This window comes from Silurus meridionalis, chromosome 23, assembly GCF_014805685.1.
Source record: "Silurus meridionalis isolate SWU-2019-XX chromosome 23, ASM1480568v1, whole genome shotgun sequence".
In the NCBI taxonomy this organism is placed as follows: domain Eukaryota; kingdom Metazoa; phylum Chordata; class Actinopteri; order Siluriformes; family Siluridae; genus Silurus; species Silurus meridionalis.
The window spans coordinates 8330519-8343027 of record NC_060906.1 but is presented as its reverse complement, the minus strand read 5'-3'; the positions used below and the strand labels follow the sequence as shown (position 1 = coordinate 8343027).

Sequence of the window (12509 nt, the reverse complement as noted above, 5' to 3'; positions counted from 1 at the left end):
AGCTGCTTGGCAATTTCCCCGTAGCCCTTTCCAGCCTTGTGGAGGTGTACAATTTTGTCTCTAGTGTCTTTGGACAGCTCTTTGGTCTTGGCCATGTTAGTAGTTGGATTCTTACTGATTGTATGGGGTGGACAGGTGTCTTTATGTAGCTAACGACCTCCAACAGGTGCATCTAATTTAGGATAATAAATGTAGTGGAGGTGGACATTTTAAAGGCAGACTAACAGGTCTTTGAGGGTCAGAATTCTAGCTGATAGACAGGTGTTCAAATACTTATTTGCAGCTGTATCATACAAATAAATAGTTTAAAAATCATATATTGTGATTTCTGGATTTTTTTTTAGATTATGTCTCTCACAGTGGACATGCACCTACGATGACAATTTCAGACCCCTCCATGATTTCTAAGTGGGAGAACTTGTTCAAATACTTATTTTCCTCACTGTATATACAATCATTTATATATCATACAGTATTTGTAGATTTTATTTGGTAGATTTATTTGTAGATTTTATTTGGTGCATTTATTAATCAATCTCATTCCTAATCTAAGAATTAAAACATACTTTTTTAGCAAAAACATTTTAACAATGTGGAATCTTTAATAGGCATGTGTTTGGGTTTATATACTTGTAAAAAGAAATTAATAAAATAACAAGACCACTAGACTTTGATGCGCAGACACATCTGTCAAACCTGAAATGGAGCTTTAAATGCTGTGCAGGATTCAGATTTATGGTATTTGGAAGATGTTCCCTAATCCAGAGTAATTTACAATGATCGTTTTGTAACAACGGTTAAGGGATTAAGGGCCTTGGGGGGTCAGGGGTCCAGCAGTGTCAGCTACCACTATCCACACTGTGTCATTTACCCTTATAACTATTACTGTTATTTCCTAACATTATCAGGAACATAATTATAATATTTGGGACACCTATTGTCTAAAAAGATGGAAAGGACAACAGTCACCATAAACAGTTTTACACTTGAGTCCCCATCAGTGGACTTTCGATAACCTCAACAACTATGGAACTGTAATGAATGTACATTCGGTGTTGAGGATTTGTTTCCCTTTTGAGTCTGGTTCCTCTCAAGGTTTCATCTGCATACCATCACAGGGAGTTTTTCATTTCCACTGTTATCACTTGTTTATAAAGAAAGAAAGTAGGAAAGACAGACAGACAGAAAGTGTTTCTACTTAAAAACTACTTTGTGGTATTGTCCATTGTTAAAATGACATTGTTTTTTTGTTTGTTTGTTATGGCATATAATAATTAATAAGATATACATGAGATTAAATTACAAATCTTAAAAAGAATAAATCTCTGGAATGTTTGCTCACGTGCTAAACAGTATTTCTACGTTACATTATCACCACTCCAAGCATTGTTTTTTTTTCTGGTAATAATACATCCCTTCTTAATTTATATTTTAAATATTTAAAAATGACTAAACAATTATTATATATTATTACTAGTTATATTGTGTTTAGTTTATTCCTAGTTATTGTAATTCTCAGGACATTTCGAAGGTCGGAACCCAAAATCACAACTCGTTTTCCGACGGAATGCTTCCCCCAGTGAACTCCGTCATGTTGCTATGATGCTGGTTGCACTTCAAACTGTGGATATTGTGTGGTTATTGTTAGCGTTGTGTTTTCTAATAGCTTTCGGTATTTGTAAATTCTCTCTCACATTACCGGGAGAGCTCGAGTATATCTTCCAGGCTTTTATTCGTTATGGGAAAACTATAGCACAGACCCAGCAGCCCAGAAACGTCCCTTTACTTTATGTTCCGAAAAGGTGCTGATGTGTTAAAGCATTGTTGCTTTAATGATCATCTGAAATCTAGAACATATTTCCTTCCTATTATACTACAACATTACCCTATCCCTTGTACATCCTCTGCAGATGGTTCTGGCATTTCTATGCCGTGTCTGTCTTCTGGAATGGACTTCTTCTCTTCTTCTCCCTGCGCACTGTGTTCCTCCAGGAGCAGCTCCCGGTCTTCCTGTGGGATCTGCTTGGTTTTCTAACTGGAGAACCTAAAACTGCATGGGGAGGTACTTTTAATAAAAAAGAGTAATACCGTGAAAAAGAGATACTGCTATTTATTTAGTTATCAGCATCAACAAGCGCATTGCATGTTTTGGTTGATCAGTCATGCAGATACAGGAGAAAGGTTTCAGATATTGTTCACTAGAGGTCGACCGATAGTGGATTTTTACCGATATTTAGTTTGGATCGTACTTGCCGATAACCGATTAATCAACCGATATCTAAAATAGTACTGAACTTTATTACCCAAAAAACAGCATGAAAATGTGCTAATGCAAATAAATATGAATTTATTAATTAATATTATTATATTTTTTAATAAATAATACATTTAATATAGCGCTCTCCGTGCAGCGCGCAGTCTCGTGTGCAAAAACAAACAGCACTTGGCTTCAGTGATTCGCCTCTAGAGGCCGCTCTCGTAATAAGAGCGGACGAGAAGCTGGAAAAACTATCGGTATGGATTTTTGTCGTTCCAGCGACCAAATATCAGTGCTGATTAATTGGTCGACCTCTAATGTTTACATCAAACATCAAGACCAGGGAAGAAGCATGAATCTCTGTGAGGTTAACCGTGGCCTGCTTGTAGATGTCAGATGGGCTGGTCGGAGTATTTCAGAAACTGGGATTTTGGCAGGAGTGAACGATGGTTCTGTGTGTGGAAACTCTTTGTTGTAAGAAAATGGTCAGGAAAATGTTTTGACTGGTCCTCCAGAAAAAAATTGAGAAAATAATCACTCTGTGCATCACTTTAGGTTTAGGTTCAATGAGTCCGTCCTCATGATGGCCTCAGATTCTTCTTTTTTTGTGCAGGAGTGGAAACCTGATGTGGTCTTCTATTATCAATGTTTTATATGCACTCTGAGCTGCTTGCCCACTTTCCCTGGGTGTACAGAGTTATTATCTAAATTAATACAGATTAGAGGTCGACCGATTCATTGGTTTTACCGATAAAATCGGCACAATAGTTGACTACTAACAATAGTTTTTCCAGGTTGCGGCCGTTGCTAGAGCGGCTAAAAAGGTCTGCTTTCATTTTGAGAGTGACCTCTTGAGGTGAATCACTGATGCCACATGTAGTGTGCTCATTCTTTTTAATCTCTCATGAAACAAAGTGTTTCTCCCCGTGCAGAGAGGACATTTTATTCCTGTGTTGAGTGGGAAACCTCCTGTTTCTGAAATACTCTGACCAGCCCACAACCAAAGTCACAAAGATCACCCTTTTTTGTGCACACTGAAGCTCTTCAACCTGTATCTGTCTGATGTTATGCATCCCCTCATTTAACTGCATGAATGTTCAATTGAACATAAACAGGTGTTCCTATTAAAGTGGACCTTGAGTGTATATAACCATGTCTTGTGCTGTCTCCACTGCAGAAATTAAGCTGACCATCTTGGTGCTACAAGCTCTCGTGTGGATCCATTCCTTCAGGCGCTTGCTAGAGTGCCTCTGGGTCAGCGTCTTCTCTGATGGACTGATCAATATCGTTCAATATGCATTTGGCTTGAGCTATTACATCCTGCTAGGATTGACTGTCCTGTCTGTAAACGCCTCACTGACTACAGAAGGTAAGAAGGAGGTCATGTGATTAAAAGTATGGTACAGTCAATATTTATATAAGTGTCAATAATTTGTGTGAACACCATTGTTATCTAGCACTGCCATCACAGAGCTGCTGGATGTTAGACACATGGTGCTTCTCCACCTTCCGCTTGAGGATGCTCCACAGGTGCTCAATAGGGTTCAGGTCTGGAGACATACTGGAGAACACTCCATCACCTTAAGCTTTCCCAGCAATGCAGTTGTAATCTTGGCAGTGTGCTTGGGGTAGTTTTAATGTTCTGTTTATGCACTGCCTTTCTGTTTGGGAATATCACAGTACATGTGTTGGAATCCATGTTTCATTCCCCAGTACCAGCAGCACTCATGCAGCCCCAGACCATGATGCTACCACCACCATGCTTGACTGTAGGCAATACACACTTTTCATTTGTACTTTTTACCCCTTGTGAGGTCTGTTCCGAGTGGAACCTGGTCTTGGAAAACCTCTGTATGACCCTGACCACTGTCCTGTAACTCAGTTTCAGGGTTTTACTGATCTTCTTTTAGCCCTGTAGCCTCGTGGCTGTATGTTGTCATTAAATCTGAACTGCTATACAAGCTGCACATTGACTACACCAAGCTTAATTTCTATAGTATTGTCCCTCGAAAAGATATAATAAAATGGTTGCTGAAGTGTGAGGGGTGCACTCACTTTTGCGACAGTCCTGTTAGCCCGTTCATGTGGATTCGGCTGCAGAGAATGGTTTTCAGACAAAGAGAAGTCCACCCAGAAGTAGGGCGTCACGATGAATCAGGCAGATCCAAGAAAGAAGAAAGGGACAGAATCACTGGTATCTGAAAGAATAGAAACTTCTGTATTTCTAGATAATCCTTCTTACTTATAAAGCTCTCTCTTCTTTGAAGTGCTGCATCCCCTTTTTCTAGGAGGACACAGCTACAATATATTTTATGCTATGATGATGTAGGACACTCTTAATATCGGATGTTCATAGTTTTGATGCCTTCAGCTCCTTCGACAGTTGCTTCAGGGTTTAGTGGAACCTTCCGGATCAAAGTAGGTTTAGCCCTGAGAGTCCATTTGTGCTTTTTTCCTGAATGACACAGACAGAAAGTGTATGTGTGCTACCAAGAGTTTAATACTTTGCCTTCAAATGATGAGATTCGCATGAGTGTGTTTGAAGAGACTTTTTGATGGAAACCTGTGACCCACTGGAGTATCCACATAGAGAATCCATTTCATATTTAGTCCTCATTTGCTGTTATAATAACCTTCACACTTCTGAGTAGATGTTTCACTAGATTTTGAAGTGTGCTCGTGGAAATGTGTGGAGAATCATTTAGCCACAAGGGTGATGCCTGGTCCTGATGTAGGTCAGGTGAGGAGTTCACATTCGTCCCAAAGGTGTTCAGTAGGGTTTATAGCTCTACAGCAGGCCACTCAATGCTTTTACATGCTTTCCAATGCTTTTCCCATGGAAAGCATATCTTCTTGGAGCTTGCTTTGTGCACCTGGAACAGGTTCGGGTCTCCTAGTTCACGTGAAGGGAAACATTTTATTTTACTGCACCCCGATACAATTGTGTGTACAACTTAGTGGAAGCAGTTTGGAAAAGAACCACATATGATATATACCAGTATTTTGTCCATATATCACGTTGAGTTAAGAACCCGTAGATATCAAATATGCTGATTAGATGTCGTTCATCTCTCTATCTTTCTCTCATTCTTTCAGGGATCTCTGTTCTGACCTTCTCACAGTCCATATGGCACATAGCAGGAGTCTTGCTGTTCCTTTGGGCTTCATTGCTGCAGCACCGCTCGCTCTCGCTGCTCGCCAGCCTGCGCACTAGCAGCTCTGGTAACAACTCGCAGTTACTCAGCAGTTTATTGCGTATTATTTATAATGAGTATTTTCACTTTTCCATAAATCTATTCCAGTGCTATGAATGATCATCACACATCAATAAAGACGTTAAGAGAAGCCTGTATTAATAATTAACCTTTGTTACCATTACCATTAGGTCGGGTGGAGACGTTCGCCCACAGGATGCCACACGGCGGCTGGTTCGAGCGGGTGTCCTGTCCTCACTACCTTGCTGAGCTGCTGATCTACACAGCCCTGAGCATCTGCTGTGGGTGCAGCTCATTCACATGGTGGCTCGTTGTGCTCTACGTTCTCTGCAATCAAGTACTAGCGGCTCATCTCTGTCATGAGTATTACAGAAGGACATTTAAAACATATCCACCTGAGCGTAAAGCCATCATTCCATTCCTACTCTGATAATCATTTTCTTTTGTCTTTAATAAGCATGTTGGAACGAATGTGATTAAATATAATACATGACTGAAGACGTTACTCAACTCATTTTGTGAGACTGTGTAATCATTGTAAGACTGAGTTTTGTAAGGCAGTGGGCATTGTGAGACAGTGAGATTTTTTGGGACTGTGGGAGTATTGAGACAGAGTATTGTGAGAGAGTTTTAAGAGACTGAGATTATTGTGAGACAGAGTTTTAAGATAGAGTATTGTGAGACTGTGAGAGAGTTTTTAGACAATGAGAGTATTGTGAAACAGTTTTGTGAGAGAGAGTATTGTGAGTCTGTGAGAGTATTGTAAGACTGAGTTTTGTGAGACAAAGAGAATATTGTAAGACAAAGAATTGTGAGAGTATTGTCAGACAGAATTGTAAGACTAACAGTATTGTGAGAGTATTGTGCAAGAGTTTTGTGAGACAGTGAGAGTATTGTGAGACAGAATTGTGAGCGTATTGTCAGACAGAATTGTAAGACAGTGAGAGTACTGTGAGACAGTGAGAGTATTGTAAACCAGAGTTTTGTGAGAGGAGTTTTGAGACAATGAGAGTATTGTGAAACAGTTGTGTGAGATAGTATTGTGAGTCTGTGAGTGAATTGTAAGACTGAGTTTTGTGAGACAGTGAGAATATTGTGAGACTGAGAGTACTGTGAGACAGTAAGAGTATTGTAAAACCGAGTTTTGTGAGAGACAGTGAGAGAGTTTTGAGAGACTGTGAGTATTGTGTGAGTTTTGAGACAGTGAGAGTACTGTGAGAGTTTTGAGACAGTGAGAGTATTGTGAGAGAGTTTTGAGACAGTGAGAGTTCGAGACAGTGAGAGTATTGTAGTTTTAAGACAGTGAGAGTATTGTGCGAGTTTTGAGACAGTGAGAGTATTGTGAGAGAGTTTTGAGACAGTGAGAGTATTGTGAGAGGAGTTTTGAGACAGTGAAAGTATTGTGAGAGGAGTTTTGAGACAGTGAAAGTATTGTGAGACAGTTTTGTAAGGCAGTGAGTTTTTATGAGAGTATTAAAAGAGTTCTAAGACGAAGAGTTTTGTGAGAGTATTGTGAGAAAGTTATTGCTGTGAGAGAGATTATTGTGAGTTTTGTGAAGCAGTGAGTATTTGGAGAAAAAGTATTTTGATACTGTGAGCATATTGGAATAGATTGTGAGAGTATTGTGAGACACAGTATTGATGCAGGTCAAAATTTTATTGCATGCTGAAAATTAATACATAACACAAAATGTAAAAAAAAAAAACCCACAAAACCCTATGAATACTATTTTTCTTAAACAGAAAATTTTACTGAACAATGGTCTCATGCACAAGGAAACTGGCAGCTCTGGCAGATGTTTTTCTGTAGCCTGGATCTGCTGCAATTTAGACCATATGCACATATAAACCTAATTATATGCACAACTCTATTAAAATTCAATCAGCAAATGAAATTAACTAATTTTGACCTGTTGCTTTGAGACTAGAGTTTAATGCAACCACTTTCTTACTATATGCTCTTTTGAAGCCTTTAGTACTGTAACACACACTATGGTGGCGTGATATCACTAAAGAACTGGATATTAATTGAAGAAAATATTTCTGCAAAATACTTTAGATTAGTGTTTTCTATTTATTAGGAATAGGCAAAAAATGGCAGCAGCAGAATTGAATTTGCAAAAGACTTTGGACAATACACAAAGACATACAAATATAAATAAATATGTTTGAGAGTATTAGATGTAATACAAAGAGTGGGAATGCCATGCGAATATAAGGAGTTCAAGATTTGAAGAGTGGGTTTTCCAGACTATAACTGATAGGATTTATGTACTTTTGCTCCTTATGCCACAGACTGCGAAGTTGAAGACGATGCATTTCCATCACTGTTCTGGAATATTCCCTTGCGGTGAGACATGTATCAGTGTACGGCTGTTTCAGTCTTATAGTCTGGAAAACTTCAATATTTTTGACAGTAACTGTGGGTAAAATTATTGAACCCCAGAGACATAGATATTGATTTAGTTGAATTTAGGAGGCCGGGATTCCACCACCGATGGGCGGAGTCGACAGAGGGGGTAGGAGAAGAGACTTCAGCTTGAGTGACATGCCGGCGATCTCTGGGTCCTGAGATTCGTACATCTTTATCAGTCTGGCGAACTTTAGGACACCTGGACAATGAGCAAAAACCAAAAAAAAGGACGAGCTCAGGTCAAACGACTTGACTGCAAGTGAGATTGAAATCATGAGCGTACAGAATCCAGGAGAAAAGCCAGGAGTTCTGTCGATCACCATTCTAAAATCTGTAACTCGACTATCATGGACACTACCAAGTTTCATATGTCTCCATAATTATCTTGCAATGCGAGACGACTATTTCTCTATTATTCAGTCCAAGACCAACAAATTACACCTGAACAATGAAATAATGCTACTGTAGTATGCAAAATTCTTTCTACATATACACGTGATGTTAGGAAGCCTGGGTCAGACATGATACAGCGACTCTGGAGTACTGGTTGTTACGGGCCTTCCTCAAGGGCCCCAGGAGTGGCAGCTTGGCAATATCCGGGCTTGAACCCATGACCATTTGATCAGTAACACGGAGCCTTAACCACTGAGCTACAACAGAGCTACAACTAATTCATAACTTATAACAAATCCCCCTCCACTGGTATACATCATATAATAACCCACAGTAAATAGAATATTAAATAACATATGAACATAACATATGAATAATTTTTTAATTTTATTTCTATTTTGTGGTCTGCGCTTTCACCTTTTTTCTCTGTACATCAATGAATGCATACTGAGCTGGTCTCTGCACCTGTACCTCAGTCTTTAAACTCCTATAATATGTTTATTATGTGTGTGTGTGTATATATATATATATATATATATATATATATATATATATATATATATATATATATATATATATATATATATGCTTTTTGCACTTCTGGGTATCAGTGGTGGGCGAAGTACACAAACCACATTCTTAAATAAAAGTAGAGGCACACAAAGTAAAATATGACTCCAGTAAAAGTAAAAATGCTCCTTTTAAACTTCTACTATTCAAATGATCATGAGTCCAAAACCTGATGCTGAACTGTCTGTTGGTGATCAGTAGAAACCACCAATCGCCAATCAGAACACGTTCAAAACAGCGCGCTCGACCCTGATTGGTTGTTTGCTGCGTGTTTGACCAGTTATGTTTTTATCCTCATAAATAAAAAGACTGATTTCACAAAATGTAACGGAGTGAAAAGTAAAAGCCTTCCAGAATGGAAACACTTCAGTGAAGTATAGATACGCGGAAAAGCTACTTAAGTACAGTTCTTACTGTCCACCAGAAACAGCTCGCACTGATTCTGCATTATGGTGAGTTGAGTTTTCATTCTATATACAATAATTAAATTAATCATTCACTCATATAATATGTAGAATAGTGATAGAACATGCACGTTATATCCTGCATTGAAAAACTGATCAATCTATAGAGGGCCATAAAGGACATTTTAATCAATGGTCACAATGTCAGATCCAGCATTCTGCACCACATTTCTGGTTGTACAGTTTTCCCCATTTAAAGTTCCTCACCCTCTCCTTCATTGTTGAAGCCGTAGGCCTTGATCACCTCTTGCTGGATTTGTGTGGCCACAGGGAGAACCAGCTGGAGCATCTTACCCATGTCATTGCTGGCACTTTCCCTCGCCTCCTCCATCCGAGACGCGTTCTCGGGCACAGAGAATGCCTGGATCACCTCGCTCAGCACCACTGCAACACGATCATATGAGTAAGCACAAGATCGGGTTTGTTTTCCAGAACGGAAATAAACGCTGCAAACTGGTTTTATTCCCACGTTAGTCCAAAAGTTTCAGTTTGGACCTGTTTAGTACCTGCTGGGACCTGATATCAATGAGAACGAACGGTTCTGATAGGGGTGGGTGGGGCAAGGAGGTCTGCTTGTTGCTGATTAGTTGTGTCGCCTCACAAAACCCTAAAATTAAATAAGGTTACACCACATTGTGTTGATAATTTGGGAAAATTCCTAGAAAATTTGGTGGGACATTTAATTGTATTTTAAATGAATTCCTACAAAAGCCCAGCAATCGGTTGCCAGATCTGAGCTTCCCTGCTGTGCATGTTTAGTTCCAGAATCCTGAAATGTAACTCGTAGCCTTCCTATTCACTGACGTGCAGTTTTGGCATTTGCTGTTGTTTATTAGCGTCCGATTCTCGGAAACATAGTCAAATAGTAAAAGTGATTGGATTTGGATTGTAATGAATAGAAAGGCTTTGGACTACAATTGGCATGAAGAGTTTCGCATGTAAGTGATGGATGGAACTGTGATCAATAGACATTTGGTGCCACCCAGATGAGGATGAGTTCTGAGTCTGGTTCCTCTCAAGGTTTCTTCACTCATTAGAGATAAACTTATAGGTATTAACAAAGAAATTCACATTTTAGAATCTATTTATCTGTGTGAATTTAATTGATAAACACACACACACACACACAGGACTTCATCCTTACCTCGGGCTTGTTCTATAGTCAGTGTGGGCTGCTGAGCAGGAGCTGATGCCATTCCGGGGTGTTTCTGATGAGACACACACCAAGCACTGATTTATTTGATCTAATAAAAACATAAACATGGACATGGACATGTTGGACACATTAATAGTAAGAACATTTACCAATATTTACAGCTATAACAATCCTAAACGAATCCTTGGCACTTATATCCTTGCAGTTCTAACAGTAAATATATTATATATACACAAATATTTACAGTAAATGTTTCCTACCTGCCTGCACTTCTGACAATCAAAACGACATTAAAGTCACACCTACGCGTCGGTTTCTTTCTCTACTACCCGCTTTCGGTCAGCTGAGCAGCTCCATAGCCGTCCAGCGCAATATTGGCCAATCACAGAAGGTTTAGGGACTATCAACCAATGGCAATACAGATCGCAGATGATTTTTACCAATCGTAGTGCAGAAGGAGGGGTTTGTAGAAATACGGGTGAGGAAGAAAAATAATAATAACGCTATACTGCTACACACAGAAGCGTCAACTACAGGGACGCTTCCTGGTGTTGCACCGAGCGGTGCGCCCAACAAAAGCGCGCGTGTGCAACAACTTAAAAAAAAAAAAAAGGAAAAAAGAACACGGAACAGATATTATAGCAGTCGAAATTGTTAAAGTACATTTATTTATTTATTTGTTTGTTTGTTACTATACATAAATATAATTTGAAGTTGCAATTAAATACAATAAAACAAAATTAGAAAAGAGGAATAAAAAGTGCAGCTGTTACTTTTCTGTTCAGCTTCACACTGCTCGCACACAACGGCCCAAAGTATATTTCAGAATCTCTAAATAAGCTTCCTAGCTTGTCCTTCCTGATGGTTCAGTGGGTTAATGCTGGTGCCTTGCTAATGGTGTGAATCAGGGTTCGAATCCTGCTTTGTCCCTGCTAGTCACGTTATGGGTTTGCTTCCTATGTCTGTCTTTAGCATTATATTCTTGTGTTGATGGTTTGAAAGAAAAGATAGACTTGCTCTAAACAATCATCACAGCTGGTCCTTCCCGATGGTTCAGTGGGTTAAGACTGGTATTTCGCTGTTGGTGGGGTTCAGGGTTCGAATCCTGCTTTCTGTGTTTCTGTCGTTGAACCATGAAACGAAGGATAAACCCCCCCAAAAAAAGAAGGTGTGTTGTGGGACTTGATGGCTTTGTGATAAAAGCCTTGCCTCTGAGCTCAGAGGTTGCTGGTTCAAATCTGGCTTCTCCCTGCACTGGGTAAGCTGTGTGGAAAGTACTCTGTGGTGAGCAATGAAGTGGTTGACTGTAAACAAAGGTTGTGAAGACCTGCTGCTTCACAGCCTCAGAAAAAATGAGGGTGATAGGTTTTTGGCAGAAATTTTCCCTATATATGCAAAACTAAGTCAATACTTTTTTGGACCTTTTTGCTTCATAACCCCCTGTTTTCAGCTTCTCAGATGCTGGGGGGGCAGATGCCCGGATATTGCCCCCTGCTTCAGGATACGCCCTCCGAAACCATCCACATCCAACCTTCCACGCAGCCATTTCTGACACCTTCCTTACTAGAGCCACCAGAACCTTCCACACTCTTAACTTTGAGCCCTGGCCGGGGTTTGAACCAGCAACCTCTCAACACAGAGGCAAAGCTCTTCCAATTGAGCCACAGGATCTCCTGCAAGAACCTGATTTTTAGGACCTTTTTGGTTCTTTTTAAAACTTTTAAACAATTTAAAGGAAAGCTAAGGGTAGGAATTGAACCGGGTGAGTCAGATAGCAGAGACCGCATCACTAACCACTACACTACCACAGGGGTGGCAAACAAGGCTTTGCTTATTGGACTCTTGGCTTTTCTATAGTTAAGAGACCACCGTTTTCTCTTAGATCATGATTTTGGAGGGTAAAAATTTCTCCTTCCTGTACATTCTCTCAGTAACTCAAAGTCTATGAGAAGTGACTCAGGTACAAGAACCACATCTCCAACACCTGCACCACTGATATACCATGATTTACCAGCAACCAATTTTAATGATCTTTCATTGT

The 12509-nt window shown here is 39.6% G+C and overlaps 2 protein-coding genes across 4 annotated transcripts; one reads left to right on the top strand and one right to left on the bottom strand.

Annotated features, from left to right (window-relative positions):
• The first annotated feature begins 1546 nt into the window (after positions 1 to 1546).
• Positions 1547 to 5970, top strand: srd5a3 (steroid 5 alpha-reductase 3). Its single transcript, XM_046836798.1, has 5 exons — positions 1547 to 1802; positions 1911 to 2062; positions 3435 to 3626; positions 5354 to 5479; positions 5643 to 5970. The coding sequence occupies exons 1-5, from the start codon at positions 1600 to 1602 to the stop codon at positions 5900 to 5902; spliced, it is 933 nt and encodes a 310-aa protein (XP_046692754.1). The 5' UTR covers positions 1547 to 1599; the 3' UTR covers positions 5903 to 5970.
• Positions 5971 to 7526: 1556 nt separating this feature from the next.
• Positions 7527 to 10984, bottom strand: grcc10 (gene rich cluster, C10 gene). 3 transcript variants are annotated; one of them, XM_046836799.1, is made up of 4 exons: positions 10729 to 10984; positions 10457 to 10556; positions 9520 to 9696; positions 7527 to 8084 (listed from the first exon to the last, which is right to left on the bottom strand). In XM_046836799.1, the coding sequence occupies exons 2-4, from the start codon at positions 10506 to 10508 to the stop codon at positions 7945 to 7947; spliced, it is 369 nt and encodes a 122-aa protein (XP_046692755.1). In that variant the 5' UTR covers positions 10509 to 10556; positions 10729 to 10984; the 3' UTR covers positions 7527 to 7944. The 3 variants fall into 3 exon arrangements, with proteins under 3 accessions (XP_046692755.1, XP_046692756.1, XP_046692757.1); XM_046836800.1 differs by having other exon boundaries at positions 10457 to 10520; XM_046836801.1 differs by lacking the exon at positions 10729 to 10984 and adding an exon at positions 10618 to 10636 and having other exon boundaries at positions 10457 to 10520.
• Positions 10985 to 12509: the final 1525 nt, after the last annotated feature.